At 30.8% G+C, this 17739-nt stretch overlaps 1 protein-coding gene across 1 annotated transcript; it reads left to right on the forward strand.

Moving 5' to 3' along the window:
• The first annotated feature begins 577 nt into the window (after positions 1–577).
• LOC143071645 (COMM domain-containing protein 7-like) lies at positions 578–17278 on the forward strand. Its single transcript, XM_076246111.1, has 9 exons — positions 578–700; positions 5227–5280; positions 6490–6592; positions 7648–7704; positions 8158–8195; positions 8986–9076; positions 11887–11936; positions 16322–16370; positions 16968–17278. Exons 1-9 carry the CDS (start codon positions 614–616, stop codon positions 17042–17044), a joined length of 606 nt encoding a protein of 201 aa, XP_076102226.1. The 5' UTR covers positions 578–613; the 3' UTR covers positions 17045–17278.
• Positions 17279–17739: the final 461 nt, after the last annotated feature.

Raw genomic sequence — 17739 nt, forward strand, 5'->3', positions numbered from 1 at the left:
GTACCGATACAGTGTGTTAAATGTCTTCGTTTTTACACCATAACCCATGGTGGTGCTCCTACTAAAGGAGGGAGATACGGAACATACATACATACATTAGCAAAAGCACTACTAGTTCTGGCTATGTCTAAAAGCTATCTCAGTTTGGTAATTCCAATTCAATCATTTAGTTTAGCTTCTTATCACATAATACTGTTTTCCCTGTATAATCCATACAAAATATGCCACTTTGTCACAACCTGTAGTTTGAGAAAATGCACGATAAACTATCAATTTCTTTTATAATTTCAGTTTGAACATTTATCAATCTATACTACGTTTTGGCAAAGTATGAGCAAATTCTATCATTTTTATTTGAGACTCCCATACCACCTTAAATTACCGTATAGGGTCTATTTATTGTTTTTTTTTTATCATTGCTCTGTTTAAAAATTTTGTCCTGATTTATACATTGTTATGATTGTACCACAGGCACTTGTTTCTATCCATACGAAGGTCGACTATCCATATAAATAGAAGTACGTTGGGGTCGTTTATTTATCGGTCGTGACCATCCACCAATACATTTATTGGTTATCAGATTCATCCGTAGGAAAGTCATGTGACATTAAACATGGCAGCTACTTTTCATTTCAGCAAGGAAACACCTCCTGAATCTATGTTTACAGATATACAGACTTTGAACAAGTTTCAAACAAATGTAATTCATATATCATTTTAAAGATAAGATATTGTCGTTTTCCCTACCACTTTATCATTCAAAAGGTTAGCTAGTCCCAAAAAATATGACTCTTGAAAGGCAATTTTTAACTTTTTGATTTGACCTGAGACAATTTTCTATTCCCAGTTTTGATGGCTTATTTCGTAAATTGTAGCAGGGTTGCTTCCCCTCCTTAGTACAGGTAGAACATATAAAACCAGTCTTAATCAACTGAGCTAGAGAATCCATTCTTTGACTTCACGCAGGCGACCAGGGTTCGAATCTCGGTGGTGACGATATAAATTTGTAGAGTAGAAACATGCTCTCCGGTTACAAAATGATGGATCTATGAATTCAGAACTAGATTTGTATATATATAATCTGATGTTCAGTAGTTGGCGTTTGTTTATGTGGTTCATAAGTGTTTCTTATATAGATTAGACAGTTTGTTTTCCCCCTTTGAATGGTTTTACAATAGTCATTTTTGGGGCCCCTTATAGCTTGCAGTTCGGTGTGGGCCAAGGCACCGTGTTGCAGACCATACTTAAGAGGGTACCCAACACTATACCCCCCAAAAAACCTGTTAGGTGGCTAGCTGAGCATTATGTAAAAAAAAAATTAAGAATTTGAACTGTTTTACCCACCAAAATATGGCATGGGTCACATGTTAATTTGGGTCTATTTTTGAATTTCCAGAAATATGGGTATAGGTCTATATATGTTGTTTTTTTTGAAAATTTAGCCTGAATTGACAAAAGCTTAATTGATAATGATTAATCAGGCAATTTTGAGTTGATTGATACCCTTTACTTGTAAGTTTTTGTTTCTAAATTCAAATTATAGTCTGAAAAAAAGGGGGGTCAACAATGAAGCAACCAAAAATAACTATGATTGGTAAAATATTTTAAGCTAAAAATTTGGATTTAAAAAAAATGTGTTTTTTTATTTTTTTTCAAAAAGTAACCATTTGGATGGACTGGACAGTTGTCTCATTGACACCCATACCACATCTTCTTATATCTATATGTATGGATATCCCTCCCAATAAACAATTATCATATGACCATCTTAGGCATCTACAGCACTAGTCTGAGAAAGAGATATTGAACAGATTATGGATCATTTTACTTAAATAACCTGTGAACATGTCCAAGTGACTATGAGATTCAAAATGGCAAGTCTTCTGATTATGTGTTTAGTTTGTAGATGACTGATTGCTTTGGTATATTCTTTATTTCCAGTGGCAAATATTTCAAGCATATATTTTCATATGAACCTTGCTTTGAGCAAGACCAATCTGTTGAGTCAGACTTAATTTTCCAGCTCACAAGGTAAATGTCTACAGTAAGACTTATCATCAAAGCAACCTTGCTGTAACTCTTACATATTATATACCTGTATAAAAAAAGAGATGTGAAGTGACAGGGCCACGGCAATACCATTTGTCAGATTGCCCTCAGTTTCCCACACTTGAGGAGAGCTAACTACCATGAGACTGTCTTCTGCTTTAATTTAAGCAAGGAATTATCCCACAATCTCCCACACAAGATTGTCCAGCCATTTCAATGTATTTTCCAACACAAATCTAAATATTTTATTGTTCCTCCCCCCCCCCCCCCCCAAAAAAAAAGGTGATATCAGATCTGTATGATGAGCAGATCATGCTTCACTAGTGGCATATGTTTGAAAGTTAACATTATGTGATAGGTTGAATTTTGTTGAATATTTGATTCATGTCTTTAAAAAATGGATAATGTATTTTGATTGTGTATCAATATGAGAAAAAAATCTGTAATTTTGTTAACAATTTTTTTATATTGCGTTGGTTTTTATGTCCAATATGATTAAATCAAAGGTCCTGTATTTACTCTTTGCTTACAACTAGGGGTGTTAGTTTTATTATCAATGGTCAGTGTTTTTTTCTGGGCACTCTGGCTTCCTCCAACTATAAAAACTGACCGCCTCAAAATAACCCAAAAGTGGTGCTTAAAACACCAACAACAACTCTTTGTTAACAAGATTCTGATTATAGTCTGTTCAATTCTAAGTTTTATGGGCCTTTTTGGGTTTCTCGCTTTTTTTATGATTAATCACACCTTCAATAATTGGGAGGCAGAATTACCTGACTTAATTATTATCATGTCATCGTTTACTGTACAGTGGGTTATCGTATATAGGTATGATGTTGGCTTCGTCGTCGTCCGAAGACATTTGATTTTCACACTATAACTTTAGTATAAGTAAATAGAAATCTATGAAATTTAAACACAAGGTTTATGACCATAAAAGGAAGGTTGGGATTGATTATTGGAGTTTTGGTCCCAACAGTTTAGGAATTAGGGGCCAAAAGGGCCCAAATAAGCATTTTTCTTGGTTTTCTCACAATAACTTTAGTATAAGTAAGCAGAAATCTATGAAATTTTAACATAAGGTTTATGACCACAAACGGAAGGTTGGGATTGATTTTGGGAGTTTTTGGTTCCAACAGTTTAGGGATTAGGGGCCAAAAAAAAGCTCCCCAATAAGCATTCTTCTTGGTTTTTGCACAATGACTTTAGTATAAGTAAATAGAAATCTATGAAATTTTAACACAAGGTTTATGACTACAAAAGGAAGGTTGGGATTGATTTTGGGAGTTTTGGTTCCAACAGATTAGGCATTAGGGGCCAAAAGGGTCCAAAATTAAACTGTTTGATTTCATCAAAAATTGAACTATGGGGGTTCTTTGATATGCGAATCTAACCGTTTATTTAGATTCTTAATTTTTGGTCCCGTTTTCAAATTGGTCTACATTAAGGTCCAAAGGGGGCCAAAGGGTCCAAAATTAAACTTAGTTTGATTTTAACAAAAAATGAATTCTTGGGGTTCTTTGATATGCTGAATCTAAACATGTACTTAGTTTTTTGATTATGGGCCCAGTTTTCAAGTTGGTCAAAATTGGGGTCCAAAATTAAACTTTGTTTGATTTCAACAAAAATTGAATATATGGGGTTCTTCGATATGCTGAATCTAACCATGTATTTAGATTGATGATATTTGGGCACGGTTATCAAATTGGTCCACAGTGAGGTCTAAAGGGTCTTAAATTGAACTTTATTTGATTTCATCAAAAACTGCATTCTTGGGGTTCTTTGATATGCTGAATCTAACCATGTATTTAGATTTTGGATATTGGAATACCACAAACGGATGGTAAGAATTGTCTTTGGGAGTTATGGCTCAAACCATTAAGGAATAAGGTGCAAAAAAGGGGTGAAAAGGGTTTCCAGGTTAATAGACAATTACTTAAGTACAAAACATAATTTAAAAGCAGTGTAAGGTTGGTAATTGAAACTCATTTGAATATCTCACCTAAACTTCTTTTAAATTATGTATATTGGAAATTTGCCAAAAACTTTATTATTAATAATTCCATAGGAAATTTACCAATAACTTTAGTTTTATGAACTTCATTGTAAATTTGCCAATATAAAATGTTGCTGATGAATTTTTTTTGTATATTTTTAGCCATGATTATTAATCTTTGAAAATTGAAGTTATCTTTCTTTGTTCAGAATAGGAGTTGAATCAACTTAAATCAATGCTATATACAATATACAATGCAATATTCACTTTTACTACCAACTGATAAATTAAAACAATATTTGCCATTCAGTGATTACAAGCACTTTGATTACCATTCTAGGGTTATGTCCCTTTACAAGTGGAAAAATTGAAGATTTTTTTCGTTTCTGTTTTCTTAACTTAAGTTTGTCTCAACTAATTATAAGTTTAATGAAATGTTTATATAATTCTTAGTACCTCTAAACTCAGTTCAAGTACAATTTTTGGCAGCTTCACTTTTACAGTTCTTGAGTTATGTCCCTTTTTAACGTTATATGCTAGTGGGGGCATCATCTGTGTCCCTTTGGACACATTCCCCATTTATTTTTTTAGAAGTTACTATTAATTAAGATTAATTTTAACCATGACATTTTATATTTTAATATTTTTTGATGTATTTAAATGAGTAGTAATTGTTGCAAACTCCATTAGAAATTTGAATTGAGATCATTTTTGGAATAAGGGAAAGGCGGAGATGAAAAAAAATTGGGGGGTTGTTCAATTTTTCAGATTTAAGAAATAAAAAGAAAATTTCTTCAAACATTTTTTTTTTTGAGAGGATTAAAATTCAACAGCAAAGTGAATTGCTCAAAAGCAAAAAAAAAATGTTTAAGTTCATTAGACCACATTCATTCTGTGTCAGAAACCTATGCTGTGTCAACTATTTAATCACAATCCAAATTCAGAGCTAAATCCAGCTTGAATGTTGTGTCCATACTTGCCCCAAGCGTTCAGGGTTCGACATCTGCGGTCGTATAAAGCTGCGCTCCCTGTGAGGCATCTGGTTTCCTATACTTTGTTGCCGTAAGCCATGAAATTCTACACCCACAAAAATAGCCTGCTATATGGGGTTGTGCATCAGAGGCTTGTCATATTTAAGATCCTTGAAAAGATTTCTGTATGTCTTATTATTTTACTTTCAGCAATTTAATGAACTGGTGGAATATTCATTGGAATTTTTGTCTGAACCAGGAAAGGTAATCCATATATAAATTTGTATTTAGTGAAACACAGATTATGAAACATGTAATAACTTAAAATATGTCCTAGTGTTTGTTGTGAAATTTAAACATTTGAAGAAAATGCATTTGCTTAAAATCATCAATTTCTCTAGAACTGTTTTAAAGTAAGAAAAGAGTGTAAATGTGTCAGAAATAAAAGTAAAGAAATAAAAATATTTAAATACATGAAATATAGAAATAAAAACAAATGTTCATATGATTTTCCAAATTTGTTATACATGTATATTTAGTAAATCATTACTGATGAAGAGGTCAATTGGCTATTAAATAGAATATATAATCTAGAAGAGCAAATATGATTCTAAAAGTAATTGCAATCATTATTGATCAACTAGTCCAGTGAAAAAGATTACAGTACTTATACAAAGAAAAAAGGTGAAATAAGCAATCTATGTTATGAGCATACAAGGATATTGCTCATAGAATGATATATATATTAAAGTTATATTTGTATGAATTATTCAATAATAATTACATTAGATGTATGTTTCATTATAATATTTTATTCTGATTGGCTAACTGCACATCACATGTTATTCCGTAAGCAGTTGCATTGCTCAATACAACTTTTCATTCATGATAACATGTGCTCCAACAATAAAGTGCACGGGTGAATTAAATAATAAAATATATAAAATTCGTTTTTATTGATCATAGCTAAAAAATGTAATTATAAGTACTGAATGCTTCTTTTTGTAACTTTATAGGGTTGTAAAAGCGTTGACCGTGCGTACATTTTTAGAATGAAGCGCTTCCGCGCTTCATACAAAATGTACTTCGGTCAATGCTTTTACACCCCAATAAATTTGTCTGCTCTTTGGTCAGGTTGTTGTCTCTTTGACATATTCCCCATTTCCTTTCTCAACTTTATAATACTCATAAAAACAATACACCTCAAGAAAACAGAACATAAATATACCTCTTCTACATAAAAGATACACTTAAACAGAACAAAAATGTATGCCTCATACGATCACTAGTTAGGAATCTCATCAGTAGAAGTCTTATGCCATGTATACGGTAGTTGCTTTTTGGTTGTTTGTAGAATTCAGCGTTGATGACACATCTTTATATAGTTTCTTTAGCTTTTTAGATTTTGGGTCAATTATGAGATGATATTGTATACCTTAGTATAGTTTATGCTCTTAAATTCTGTTTTACTAGGCATCCAGGTTGATGACAAAACTTGAAGACTTTGCAGAACAAAACAGTGTGAACAGCAATGCATTAAAAGGTGTATTTAAAAGTTTGATAGCAATCCCAAATGGTAAGAAATTTCAGTTGATTCTTGAAAACAATTTTGTTTAGTAATTTACTTATTGTTCTTCTTTATTGTAAACAGAAAATAGGTTAAACAAGTTTGCTGATTGGACACTTTTCTCTGGCCTTGTACTATAAAATTACACTCAGTCACATTTAAATATGCAAATTCACAAGGTATCAGCTGTCAGAAATACAACATTTCAGACTATTGAACTTTGAGTTAAGTTTTAAATATGTACTGAGATGAAATTAAAAAATACCTAACATTGAAAGAGCATTAGTTAAAGAAAAAAATAAGCTTAAAATATTGATAGGTTATTGATCTCTATCCTTTTCAAAATATTTAATTAAAAAAATGGCAGGACTCTGAATTTTACCTTGAATATTTGCATTGGTATTATTTGGGCCTCAAATCAAACGAAAAGAAATCCAGAATCTGCTTAAATTTTAATAAATTACTTTTTTTGGGCTATTGAAGTCTTATATGAAAAGACAATGGGTGTTATAGGAGGGGAGCAACATATGTTATCCTGTATAGTAGGGGGAAAACTAAGGAGTCCAAACATCTGACACAAATTCCTAAACCTGAACATAGTACATCCTTATAGTCAGTGGTAAAAGCTTGCTTGAGTTAGATCCACATTTTTGAAGAGCACGCTTACAAACTGTAAAACTCATGATATTAGGTACAGAGACATGGTTGTTGCCCTGATTTGAAAAAAAAGTTCTGTACTTACATGCATGTGTGTTACAGTATCAAATCCATAAGATTAATCTATTCTAGGAATAAGACTTAGATTTAGAAGGCATATTAAATTCATAACTGAAAAAAAAAAAGAAATAAGCAAACCATGAAAAGAACTGATTCAGTTCCATAATAAGTGGAGATAGTGACTTTTTGCAGTTTTGTAGAAGGCAAGGGAGAAAACAGGTTTGAACGAAAGTAGATAAGGGGAAGTAATTCAATGAGACATAAAAACAACATACATGTCTTCTAGAATGCATTTTAGAAGTTTTATTATTTTACAAATGCAAATTGTTTTATGGTTATAATTTCAGGGGCTCTAAAGAAAAGTTTAAATGTAACTCAACTAAAGGAAGATCTTGTGAATTTAGGTAAATGCTTCTACTGAATTTGAAGTAGTAAATACAGATTCCACCATTAATTAAATGTGCAATTTACATTTTCTGTAAACTTAAGTATCAAATTTTATATGAAAAGGTTATCCTTATACTGAAATTTACAAGCTTCTTGTTGTAATTTGAAAAACATTTCAATAAAGAAAATTTTTCAAAAACTGTTTCGTTTAAATAAACTTTCATCAGAATCCTCTTTCAATGATTGAACTGTATTTTAATTTAGCTGAATAATAACATTCATGTCTTATTCACATTTTTTTTCATTCTTAAGAAACAATATATGCATATTTTGAGTGAAATCATTTAAAGTATTATCATAACAGTGAAGCAAAATTTCATTTTATTTTACTTTTTACATGTGGTTTATTATGAAAACAGTAATAAGGGCAATAACTCATGTAAATAATTGACTATATTTGTTTTGTTTAGGTTTGTCTGAAGAAAAAGCAGATTATTTTTGTCAGCAGGTTTGTGTTCTATATAATAGGTTAGCTACATGTAAGGGTCTGCAACTCATTTTACAGAAACTCTTTTTAGAAAAATATACCTGTAAGTAATGCACATTTCAGATTAATTTACAATAATTCTTTATATGAAGTTTGTTTTTGTAAAAAGAGCCCCAGAGGAATTATTAGGGTCAGGGTACATATATGATGACCTATTACTTCACATTCATCTTCGTTAAGATGTATGAAAGAAACAGACTGTTACTTTATAGTTTATTTTAATTTAGATACAACTGTAATATTCTTCACTCATTCCATTTAATTGCCAACTAAACAATGAGAGGGGCCACTAATGTTTATCAGTTTTCTAAAATCAGAGAGCCTTTGGAAGTAATTGAGCAAAATAAGTATAATAGTTTGTTTTATTCTAACAAAACAAGAAAGTTATCAGTCTGATGCTTTATAATAAGCAAATTGGCATGCACTTTTCATAAACAGCCTGAAATGAACAAAATATTTGATAATTTAAAAGCATTCTATCATTATTATTTGTATTCCCATACTTCTTGTTTTACCAGGGTTTTTTTTTTATTTCTTAGCAAATGAGCATTACTCTTTCTGATCAAAATACATAATGCGGTAATTTTAAACAATGTAATTCTTAACTATATTTTGTAAAAATAAATAAAATAGAAACATGATTGATAAATTGTTACTAGTAATATATTTTAGAAGTTACCAAATATTTCAGTCCATATTTCAGTTATTTAATCTAACCTTTTAAATATACAGAATCTGATTTAATTTGCAGTGGAACAACAATTTGGCAGCCTTATCTAAAGGTGCTTTAGGACAGACATTAACAGTAAATCAGCTTGTAGACATGGAATGGAAATTTGGAGGTAGTGTCATTTTACTCTTATTATTACTCCTTTGCTCATAGAAAAGTTGCAAATGGGATTGGTTAACATGCTTGTTTATATGTCATTGTGTTCAAAATGTATATTTTTGTCAAATTTAAAAATACAATAACTGGTTATTACTTTCATTAAGCATAGCGGTAAAAAAAACTTTCAAGCACAGTTATCGAACTCAGATCCTGAAATCAACCAATCAAAATACTGGAATTTGTGATTCAAGGACAAATTGTGTACTCCCTAGTACTGAGTCAAGTTTTATGACCATAGGCCCAGATCTAGACCAAGATATAGACATAATGTTTCTTTCCCTTTTTGAAGAAGATTACCCTCGAAAGTTGACTGGGGAATAGAAGAATGGTCACCTGGTCATCTTCTGACCAGCAGTAACACACTTCTCAATGTGGGGCGTACATTTTGCTGTGCAGGATATACAAGTTTACAGCCACATGTGGTCAGAATGAGGACATTAAATCCAATGTCCCTAAAGAGAGTGCCACACTCTGTGCACATTAAGAACCCTTGTGACAACTCTTTCTGCCTCTATCTAATATACCCTCATTTTCCAATGGCAGTCCATATTTCCCTGACCTTCATCCAAGATGGCCTCTTTTACTAGACCTACCTATTGTATTTATTGTTAACTTGTTCTCGTACTGAACATGCATGAAATATTTGCCACTTGACATAAAGTAACCAACATCAATCAATCAATCAATCGAAGAAAATCAAGCTTTGACATTATGAAAGTTTTATCAAAAATATTGCAAAAATCACCTCTCAAATTATTTTTGGGTGCAGTTCATTATAATGCAACTAATTTAGAATACCTGGTACTTATATTAAGCATAATACTGTAATGATCATATTGTAAAATTTCTATATTACCTCTAATATTGATTTTATTAGAATTGATTTTTCAAGATTTAGTTTCAGAAAGTATTGTTCTTCATAGATTACTATTGTGTAGGTTTTAATTTCTGTTGGTAATACATGTTCCTGTATCTAGAATTTCTAGATATACAATTCTAGTTCAATGTCAGAAAAAATAAACTTTATTGTATGAGACTGGGGAATGGTGAGATTAATCTTATTTCCTCTTTGTTACTTCTCCTTTCTAAGTTAAGTGTCTGTTTGCTTGTTAGAACACACATATAACTTAAAAAGAAGAATTACTAAAAAAAAAAGTGAATAAGAAGATGCAAGGTTCACTGCTAATTTAATCGATCTTATTGATCTTTGTACCATATGCAATGTTTAAAGTTTGACATAAGTCATTGACCTGTAACTAGTGTTGTTTACATTACAATATCAATAATGTCAGCTTGTTTGAGATTTCTTTAATTTTTCAAGTCTATCATGACTCAGTTAAAATATTGATTTTTTAACATGGTCCAGTGGTGGGTCCAGGGTTGGAGGGGGGAGGGGTTGTGTGGTTGGTAGGGGTGATGTTTCAAAGGATTGGAATCCTCCATTGTTTTTGGAAGATCAATGCTTTTGTGGGTTTTTTTTTGGGGGGAGGGGGTCAATTCTCAACAGCTTAGTGTATTGCACAAAATATAAAAAAAAAGGGGGGGAGGGGTAAATTTTATACTTTAAACTTTATTTTGTGTGTGTTAGGGGTAAGGAGGGGGGTCAATTTGCAACAGCATGGTGTATTGTACAATAGCAAAATAATTGCAACCCAAATTCAGACCTGTATCAAGTGTGAATATTGTGTCCATTTTAGCCCCAACTGTTCTGGGTTGGACATCTGTGGTCATATCCAGCAGGGCACGGCGAAGCAATTTCTGTAATTTGTTGTGAAAATATTTTTTTAGTCCATTTAATAATTATAAAAACATTTTAAAAGATTCTGGTAATTGAAGTGTAAACTGATAGATTATGTATTAAACATGTATAATTGATGGATGCACGTCATCATTTTCCCTCTATGAGCCTCTGACACTCTGACATTCCTTAGTGTTATGTACAGCTTTTGACTTCCTCACATAGTAACAGGTTCTAATTTGGGATAAAAACGTAGTACATGTATATACCCTGGCAGCTTCCAGAATATATACTGACATCTCTTTGTTGTTATCCAATCACAAAACTCGACACATTTGTAAATCGGTAATATATTTTTTATATGTTCATATATGTATGGTCGTCATCCTATGAATCAATTTTCCACTAAATATTTACAGCTAATTTTTTTTCACATGTCAAGTCTTACTAACAAAATAAGACAGTAGTGAAAATCTGCCTTTTTACAGTAACAGTAACAATATAATGCAATTCACAAAACTAGTTCATTGTAGTTTATATTAAAGATAATGTGTATGTATATTTGCCTGAAATGTCCATTGCCTAATTTAGTATCTGTTATTTATTTTTAAGTTGTATGTAGCCCTAATATTAACAAAGTTGTTGTAATTGTGTTTTTTTTCAAAATTATTTTCAAATTGGGTTTAAATGGCAAAACTTTGTCCAATGATTTCGATAAACTTTAATAGTCTTAGAATGATTTAGACTCTGTCTATTAGGATGACCGTTGTATGTTGCTTTTTACTCTTATACATGTTATTCTATATCTTGATTAATTACTGATTTGTTCAATTAAAATTTAATATTAGATAAAATTATAAGTTATGAATTTATAATAAATCAATAATTTGGCTGTTTGTCAAATATGTAGTAATTTAAAAAGAAAAGTGCAAATCGTCAGAATCATTAATTATATGAAAGCTGTTGTATTACACCACTGTCCGTATTTACGTACAGGAGTATCTAATTGCGTCATTCTATTTTAGTAACAGCTGCGAGCAGCGAGGTAGACAAAGTGGGAAATACATTTTTACAGGTACATGCCTTAACATACGTGCATATTTTTTAATACAAAATATTTCTTATTGTAGAAATAATTATCAGCAGTTTGTATTAAATACAGTTACTTTGATGTGCATAATTAGTTTTGGAATTTATTAATAATATAAGAATCTTTTTATGTAATAAAGTTTTGTCAAGTACAAATGAAATCAATTGTATGCATAATACAATCATTGAATTTGCACCAAATTTAACTTTATTTTTTTGTTGCTTTCCCTTTGAAATGTTCCAACAACAGCTTTGCTTTTCTCTCATTTTTTATGAAAACTATATTGTGTATGCATATTGACAGAAATTGTAACTGGTTGTTTACATATTTGAATAAAAGAAATGCATCCCTCAGCATTATAGGTTAGACTATAATTGTCAGCTTTATCAACAGAGAGTTTCTTAGAAGAAATATTACATTTAAGCCGTACAGTGACCTTTAGTTGCCTACATCCACATCAGTTTGGACTCTGTGGAATAGTTGTCTTGTTCACAAACATATCACATATCTACTTTATTTTTATATTCTGTAATATTATTAATTTGTATATTTTAACTAATTTGATTCGTTCATGGATAGTCACATGTTAAATTTTATTTTCGAAGGTAGATAGAAAACGTCTGATAGCAAAAGTGATATTGCATGGTTATTTTTAGAATATCTTAAAAAAACGATATACTTTGTGAAGTCATCTTATAAATTTCATGATAGCATTAAAAGTGTTTAAAAGTGTATATTTATGACGGATTATTTGAAAAAAAAATCTTTAAATACATAAGATTTACACAAAAAAAAATTGAAAAAAATTGAAATACAACAACTTATATGTTGTTATTGTCAAAGTGACAATATCCATAAAATTTTAACAAAATTAAATGAATGAAGAAAGAGAGTATAATGCTCTGACTATTTTAATAAAATTATGGTAAAAAATTAATAATATAACAATTATAGCCATTGTATGTGGTCATTGCAGGATATATAGACCCAAAGATGTATATCGACCTTGAACTTCGTCCTCAGTCGATATTTTTCTTTCATGTCAATATATCCTGGTATCGACCTCACACAAAGGCTATAATTGTATACTAGTGTCATATGTTTATAGTAGTTAGTGATTTTTCTTATGTCTCATTGAACCTTATTGGTTATTTCATTTTTACCATTTTCTTCATGTTGGAAGTGATTACATATTGAGAACATTCTGTTTAATAGTGGAACATTAAAAAAATCTATAATCTGATTCTGATGTGTCAATTTTGATTTTTCATTTTTTCCCCAATGCAATGCAATAGCTGAGTATCATATTTTCATTTTTAAAACTATTGATTAATATCATTATATAAAATAAACTCCAAAATATAATGTTTGAAAAGATTTCCATAAAAAGTTTATATGTCACATGAAATATTACATCTCCATTTCCATATCCTATTTGGAAGCCTGGCCATATTGAACAATCAACTTGACAGGAATGCCCTTTATGAAATATTTTATTTTGTTTCAGTTTGATGAGAAACATGATCTTTCTATTTTGGTTTTGTTGTCGAGCCTGCAACTTTTGTTGCAGAAAGCTTGACATAGGGATAGTGCTACGGCGGCGGCGGCGGCGGTGTTAGCTAACTTCTTAAAAGCTTTATATTTTAAAAAATGGAAGACCTGGATGCTTCATACTTTGTATATAGATGCCTCATGTTACGAAGTTTCCGTCAGTCACATGTCCAATGTCCTTGACCTCATTTTCATGGTTCAGTGACCACTTGAAAAAAAAGTTCAGATTTTTTGTAATGTTGAATTCTCTCTTAATGTAAATAATAGGATAACTATATTTGATATGTGCGTACCTTGCAAGGTCCTCATGTCTGTCAGACAGTTTTCACTTGACCTCGACCTCATTTTATGGATCAGTGAACAAGGTTAAGTTTTGGTGGTCAAGTCCGTATCTCAGATACTATAAGCAATAGGGCTTGTATATTCGGTGTATGGAAGGACTGTAAGGTGTACATGTCCAACTGGCAGGTGTCATCTGACCTTGACCTCATTTTCATGGTTCAGTGGTTATAGTTAAATTTTTGTGTTTTGGTCTGTTTTTGTCATACTATATGCAATAGTTCTACTGTATTTGTTGTATGAAATGATTGTAAGGTGTACATGTCTAGCGGGCAGATGTCATGTGACCTTGACCTCATTTTCATGGTTCAGTGGTTATAGTTAAATTTTTGTGTTTTGGTCTGGTTTTTATACGACTATATGCAATAGGTCTACTATATTTGTTGTATGGAATGATTGTAAGGTGTACATGTCTAGCGGGCAGATGTCATGTGACCTTGACCTCATTTTCATGGTTCAGTGGTCAAAGTTAAGTTTTTGAGTTTTGGTCTATTTATCTAATACTATATGCCATAGGTCAACTATATTTGGTGTATGGAAATATTTTATGATCTTTATGTCAGTAGCGCAGGTTTCTTTTGACCATCACCTCATTTTCACGGTTCATTGCACAGTGTTAATTTTTTGTGTTTTGGTCTATTTTTCTTAAACTATAAGTAATAGGTCAACTATATATGTTGTATAGAAGCATTGTTAGCTGTTCATGTCAGCTTGGCATGGTTCATCTGACCTTGACCTCATTTTCATGGTTCATTGGTCTTTGTTTAGTTATCTTGGTTAATGTTAAGTTTATGAGACAGTTGTAATAAAGCTTTATACTTAGGACTATCAACATAATATCAATGATAGTATAGAAGGCGAGACATTTCAGCGTGTGCACTCTTGTTGTATCTCTGTTTAAATCCTTTGGATTTTCTGTTGTACAGAGGTTAAAGTTAAAAAAATAATAAATATTAATGTTTAAATGGATGGTTTAAATATCTAATAAAGGATTTCACAAAGGAGTATGTTCGATAAGTTCCTAAAATGGCCCCCTTTTTTAGCGTAAATTTCAAATTCGGATTTATTTACCAATATCACGATAAATTATAGCTAATACATTGACTAGATAGGATATAAGCCATTTTGTTGAAAATTTTACGTTTCTGCGTTCCATTATGACGTCACAAGTTGTACTCATATTGAATTTTCACGAAAAAATCAATGAAAATGGGTAAATTTCCAAAGATTATTTGACAGGAAACATAGAGCGCATACGTCGACAACAAAGATCTTTTAAAATAATGTTTGTGAAGACATTTAACATGTCTTATTTGAATATTAAGCTTGTCGACGCCTGCGCTCTATGTTTCGTGGTCCTTTATTTGGTTGAAATCCAGCTGATTTTGTCAAATTTCACCAAAATCCCTTATCTTGACCTTTTTGGGATGTACAAATCAACGTGTTAGAATTAAACTTTGACAAAAACAGCTCTGTTTTACTTTTTCACATGTCTTTAAGGCAATGTAAAACAATTATTGTCTTGTAACCATGAACTTTATAATTGGGGCCAAATATGGCACTTACCGAACTTACTCCTTTATTTAAAATGGACTTTGAGAAGAAAAGTCAAATAAAAAAGTTTAAAAAATTAGACGGGTTGAAGTTAACTGGTTTTTGTTCAAGATTACTATAGAAATGATAGGGAAATGAATGCAAAGCTACTTTTTTTAATAATTTTGCATGAAACCGAATATAGGATTTTTTTTATGTTTGTGTTTTTTTCGTTGCTGAAATAGTCTTTTTAAATGATAGAATATATAATCAACAAGTCACCTTCTAGTAAAGACAAAAAATGGACATAATTAAAAATAATTGGCATTTTAAAAAAAAATACACATTTTTTCTAATTTTTGGACCATATATAAACAGACCTGGTTATAAAGACTTGTTATACCTTCTATACATGTAAGACCATATAGAGTATATATAACAATTTCAAAGAAGTGAATTTCATTGATTGAAATTAATGTAGCAGTCTAACTATAATAATCACAATATGTTACACAATAATATTCAGCAAGTTGCTTGATTGATTTTATAATAGATTAAACATTTTAATAATCATTAAAACGTATTAAACATTTGAAATTTTTACAATAATGACAGAACCAAATTTGTCATCATAGTAAGGTTCAAGTCTCTTTTTATTTTAAGGACAGAATCTAACTGTAATGCTATAGTAAATACAAAAAGAATCTTACAAGTGTCTAAATTTTCAGATTTTGAATATATATTATTATAATTGTTTTTTTAAGATATTGAATTGAATCTTAGCATATTTGAAACTTCATGATTTTCACCATTTGATATTGATTTGTAAGTTTAAAAACATATTTTATTGTTCAAAATGACAAAATTGATTAGTTGATAATATTGACCTTAACTTGATCTCAGAAAACATTTATATCAATACTTATATTTACATGTATTTATTTTAGTTGAAGTTGGCTATAAATACAGGCAATGGAATTAAAAATACATATATGGGTGAGTTTAATGTAATTTTATACAGCATGTGATTCATTGATATCTTTGCCTGAATGCATTAGATAGATATAGGAAGATGTGGTGTGAGTGCTAATGATACAACTCTCCATCCAAATAACAATTTATAAAAGTAAACCATTATAGGTCAATGTACAGCCTTCAACACTGAGCCTTGGCTCACACCGAACAAAAAGCTATAAAGGGCCCCAAAATTACTAGTGTAAAACCATTCAAACGGGAAAACCAACAGTCTAATCTATATAAAAAACTAGAAACGAAAAAGAGGTATAAATAACATAAACAAACGACAACTACTGTACAGATAGTCATTTTGTAAAGCAAAACTGCAATGTAAGTACTGCCATTTAGATTATGGCTATACTTTGCTACTTATCAATATTTGTGAATAATGTTTTTTTTTAAAATTTATATGATTTGATTTCCTTGAACGCAATAGATAAGAGAAAACCTATTCCCCATAAAAGCAAAAGTTATTTAAAAAATACAATTACAATTTATAAAATGAGAGTTTGCAATTAATACATTCCTGTCAATCATCCACCTTAGTTTAATGACTTTTATTTTTTATTTTTCCAGAGTTGACGCTTCCCCAGTTTTACTCATTCCTTCATGAAATGGAGAAAGCCAAAGCAAGCCTTGAATATCTGAGTTGATGATATGTGCAATAGACAATCTGATACATGTGATATTGTAAATAGTAATTCATATTTCTGTATGTAAATCAATTTTGTTGTCATGTTTCCTTTCATTTGACCAACTCCAACCATTGATATAAAAAAAAGCAAAGCAAAGCAAGAAGGAAAATTATAACAGCAAAAGAATCCTACTTTTAATACTATTTGATATTAGTTAAAGGATTTATGAAATAAAAGCAATGTCTACCACTATACCTATCTTTTCTTCTTTTTCTTTCAACAACGGAAGGGAAAGATTATAGTTATTTCTTTTGATCCATGTGGTATCATGGTAGTCTTGACTGGAATGGTATTTGCCAATGTCACTACTTGGTATAGATTGTTAAAACTTGACTTTATGGATTAATTCCAAAATAAGTATAATGAACCTGAACTGGACATAAAAGATCTAGCTTCAGTTAATTGCTGTACAAACTACAAAGCCAGGAATTAATCTGTATATCAGAGGCATGTTGTTATCATGAATATGGTCAGCAGTTTTCACATTAGACAATACGATTCCTTTTCACAGGCTTTAAGATATTGAACAAAGTATGCCATTTGAAATAATCAAAACACAACAAATTCTTGTCTTCTACAGTATTTGAAATAAAATATATGGAGATGTGTTAAGACTGCCAATAAGACAAGTATCGAACAAAGACGAAAGTATT

The sequence above is a fragment of the Mytilus galloprovincialis genome, chromosome 1 (genome assembly GCF_965363235.1).
Source record: "Mytilus galloprovincialis chromosome 1, xbMytGall1.hap1.1, whole genome shotgun sequence".
NCBI lineage: Eukaryota > Metazoa > Mollusca > Bivalvia > Mytilida > Mytilidae > Mytilus > Mytilus galloprovincialis.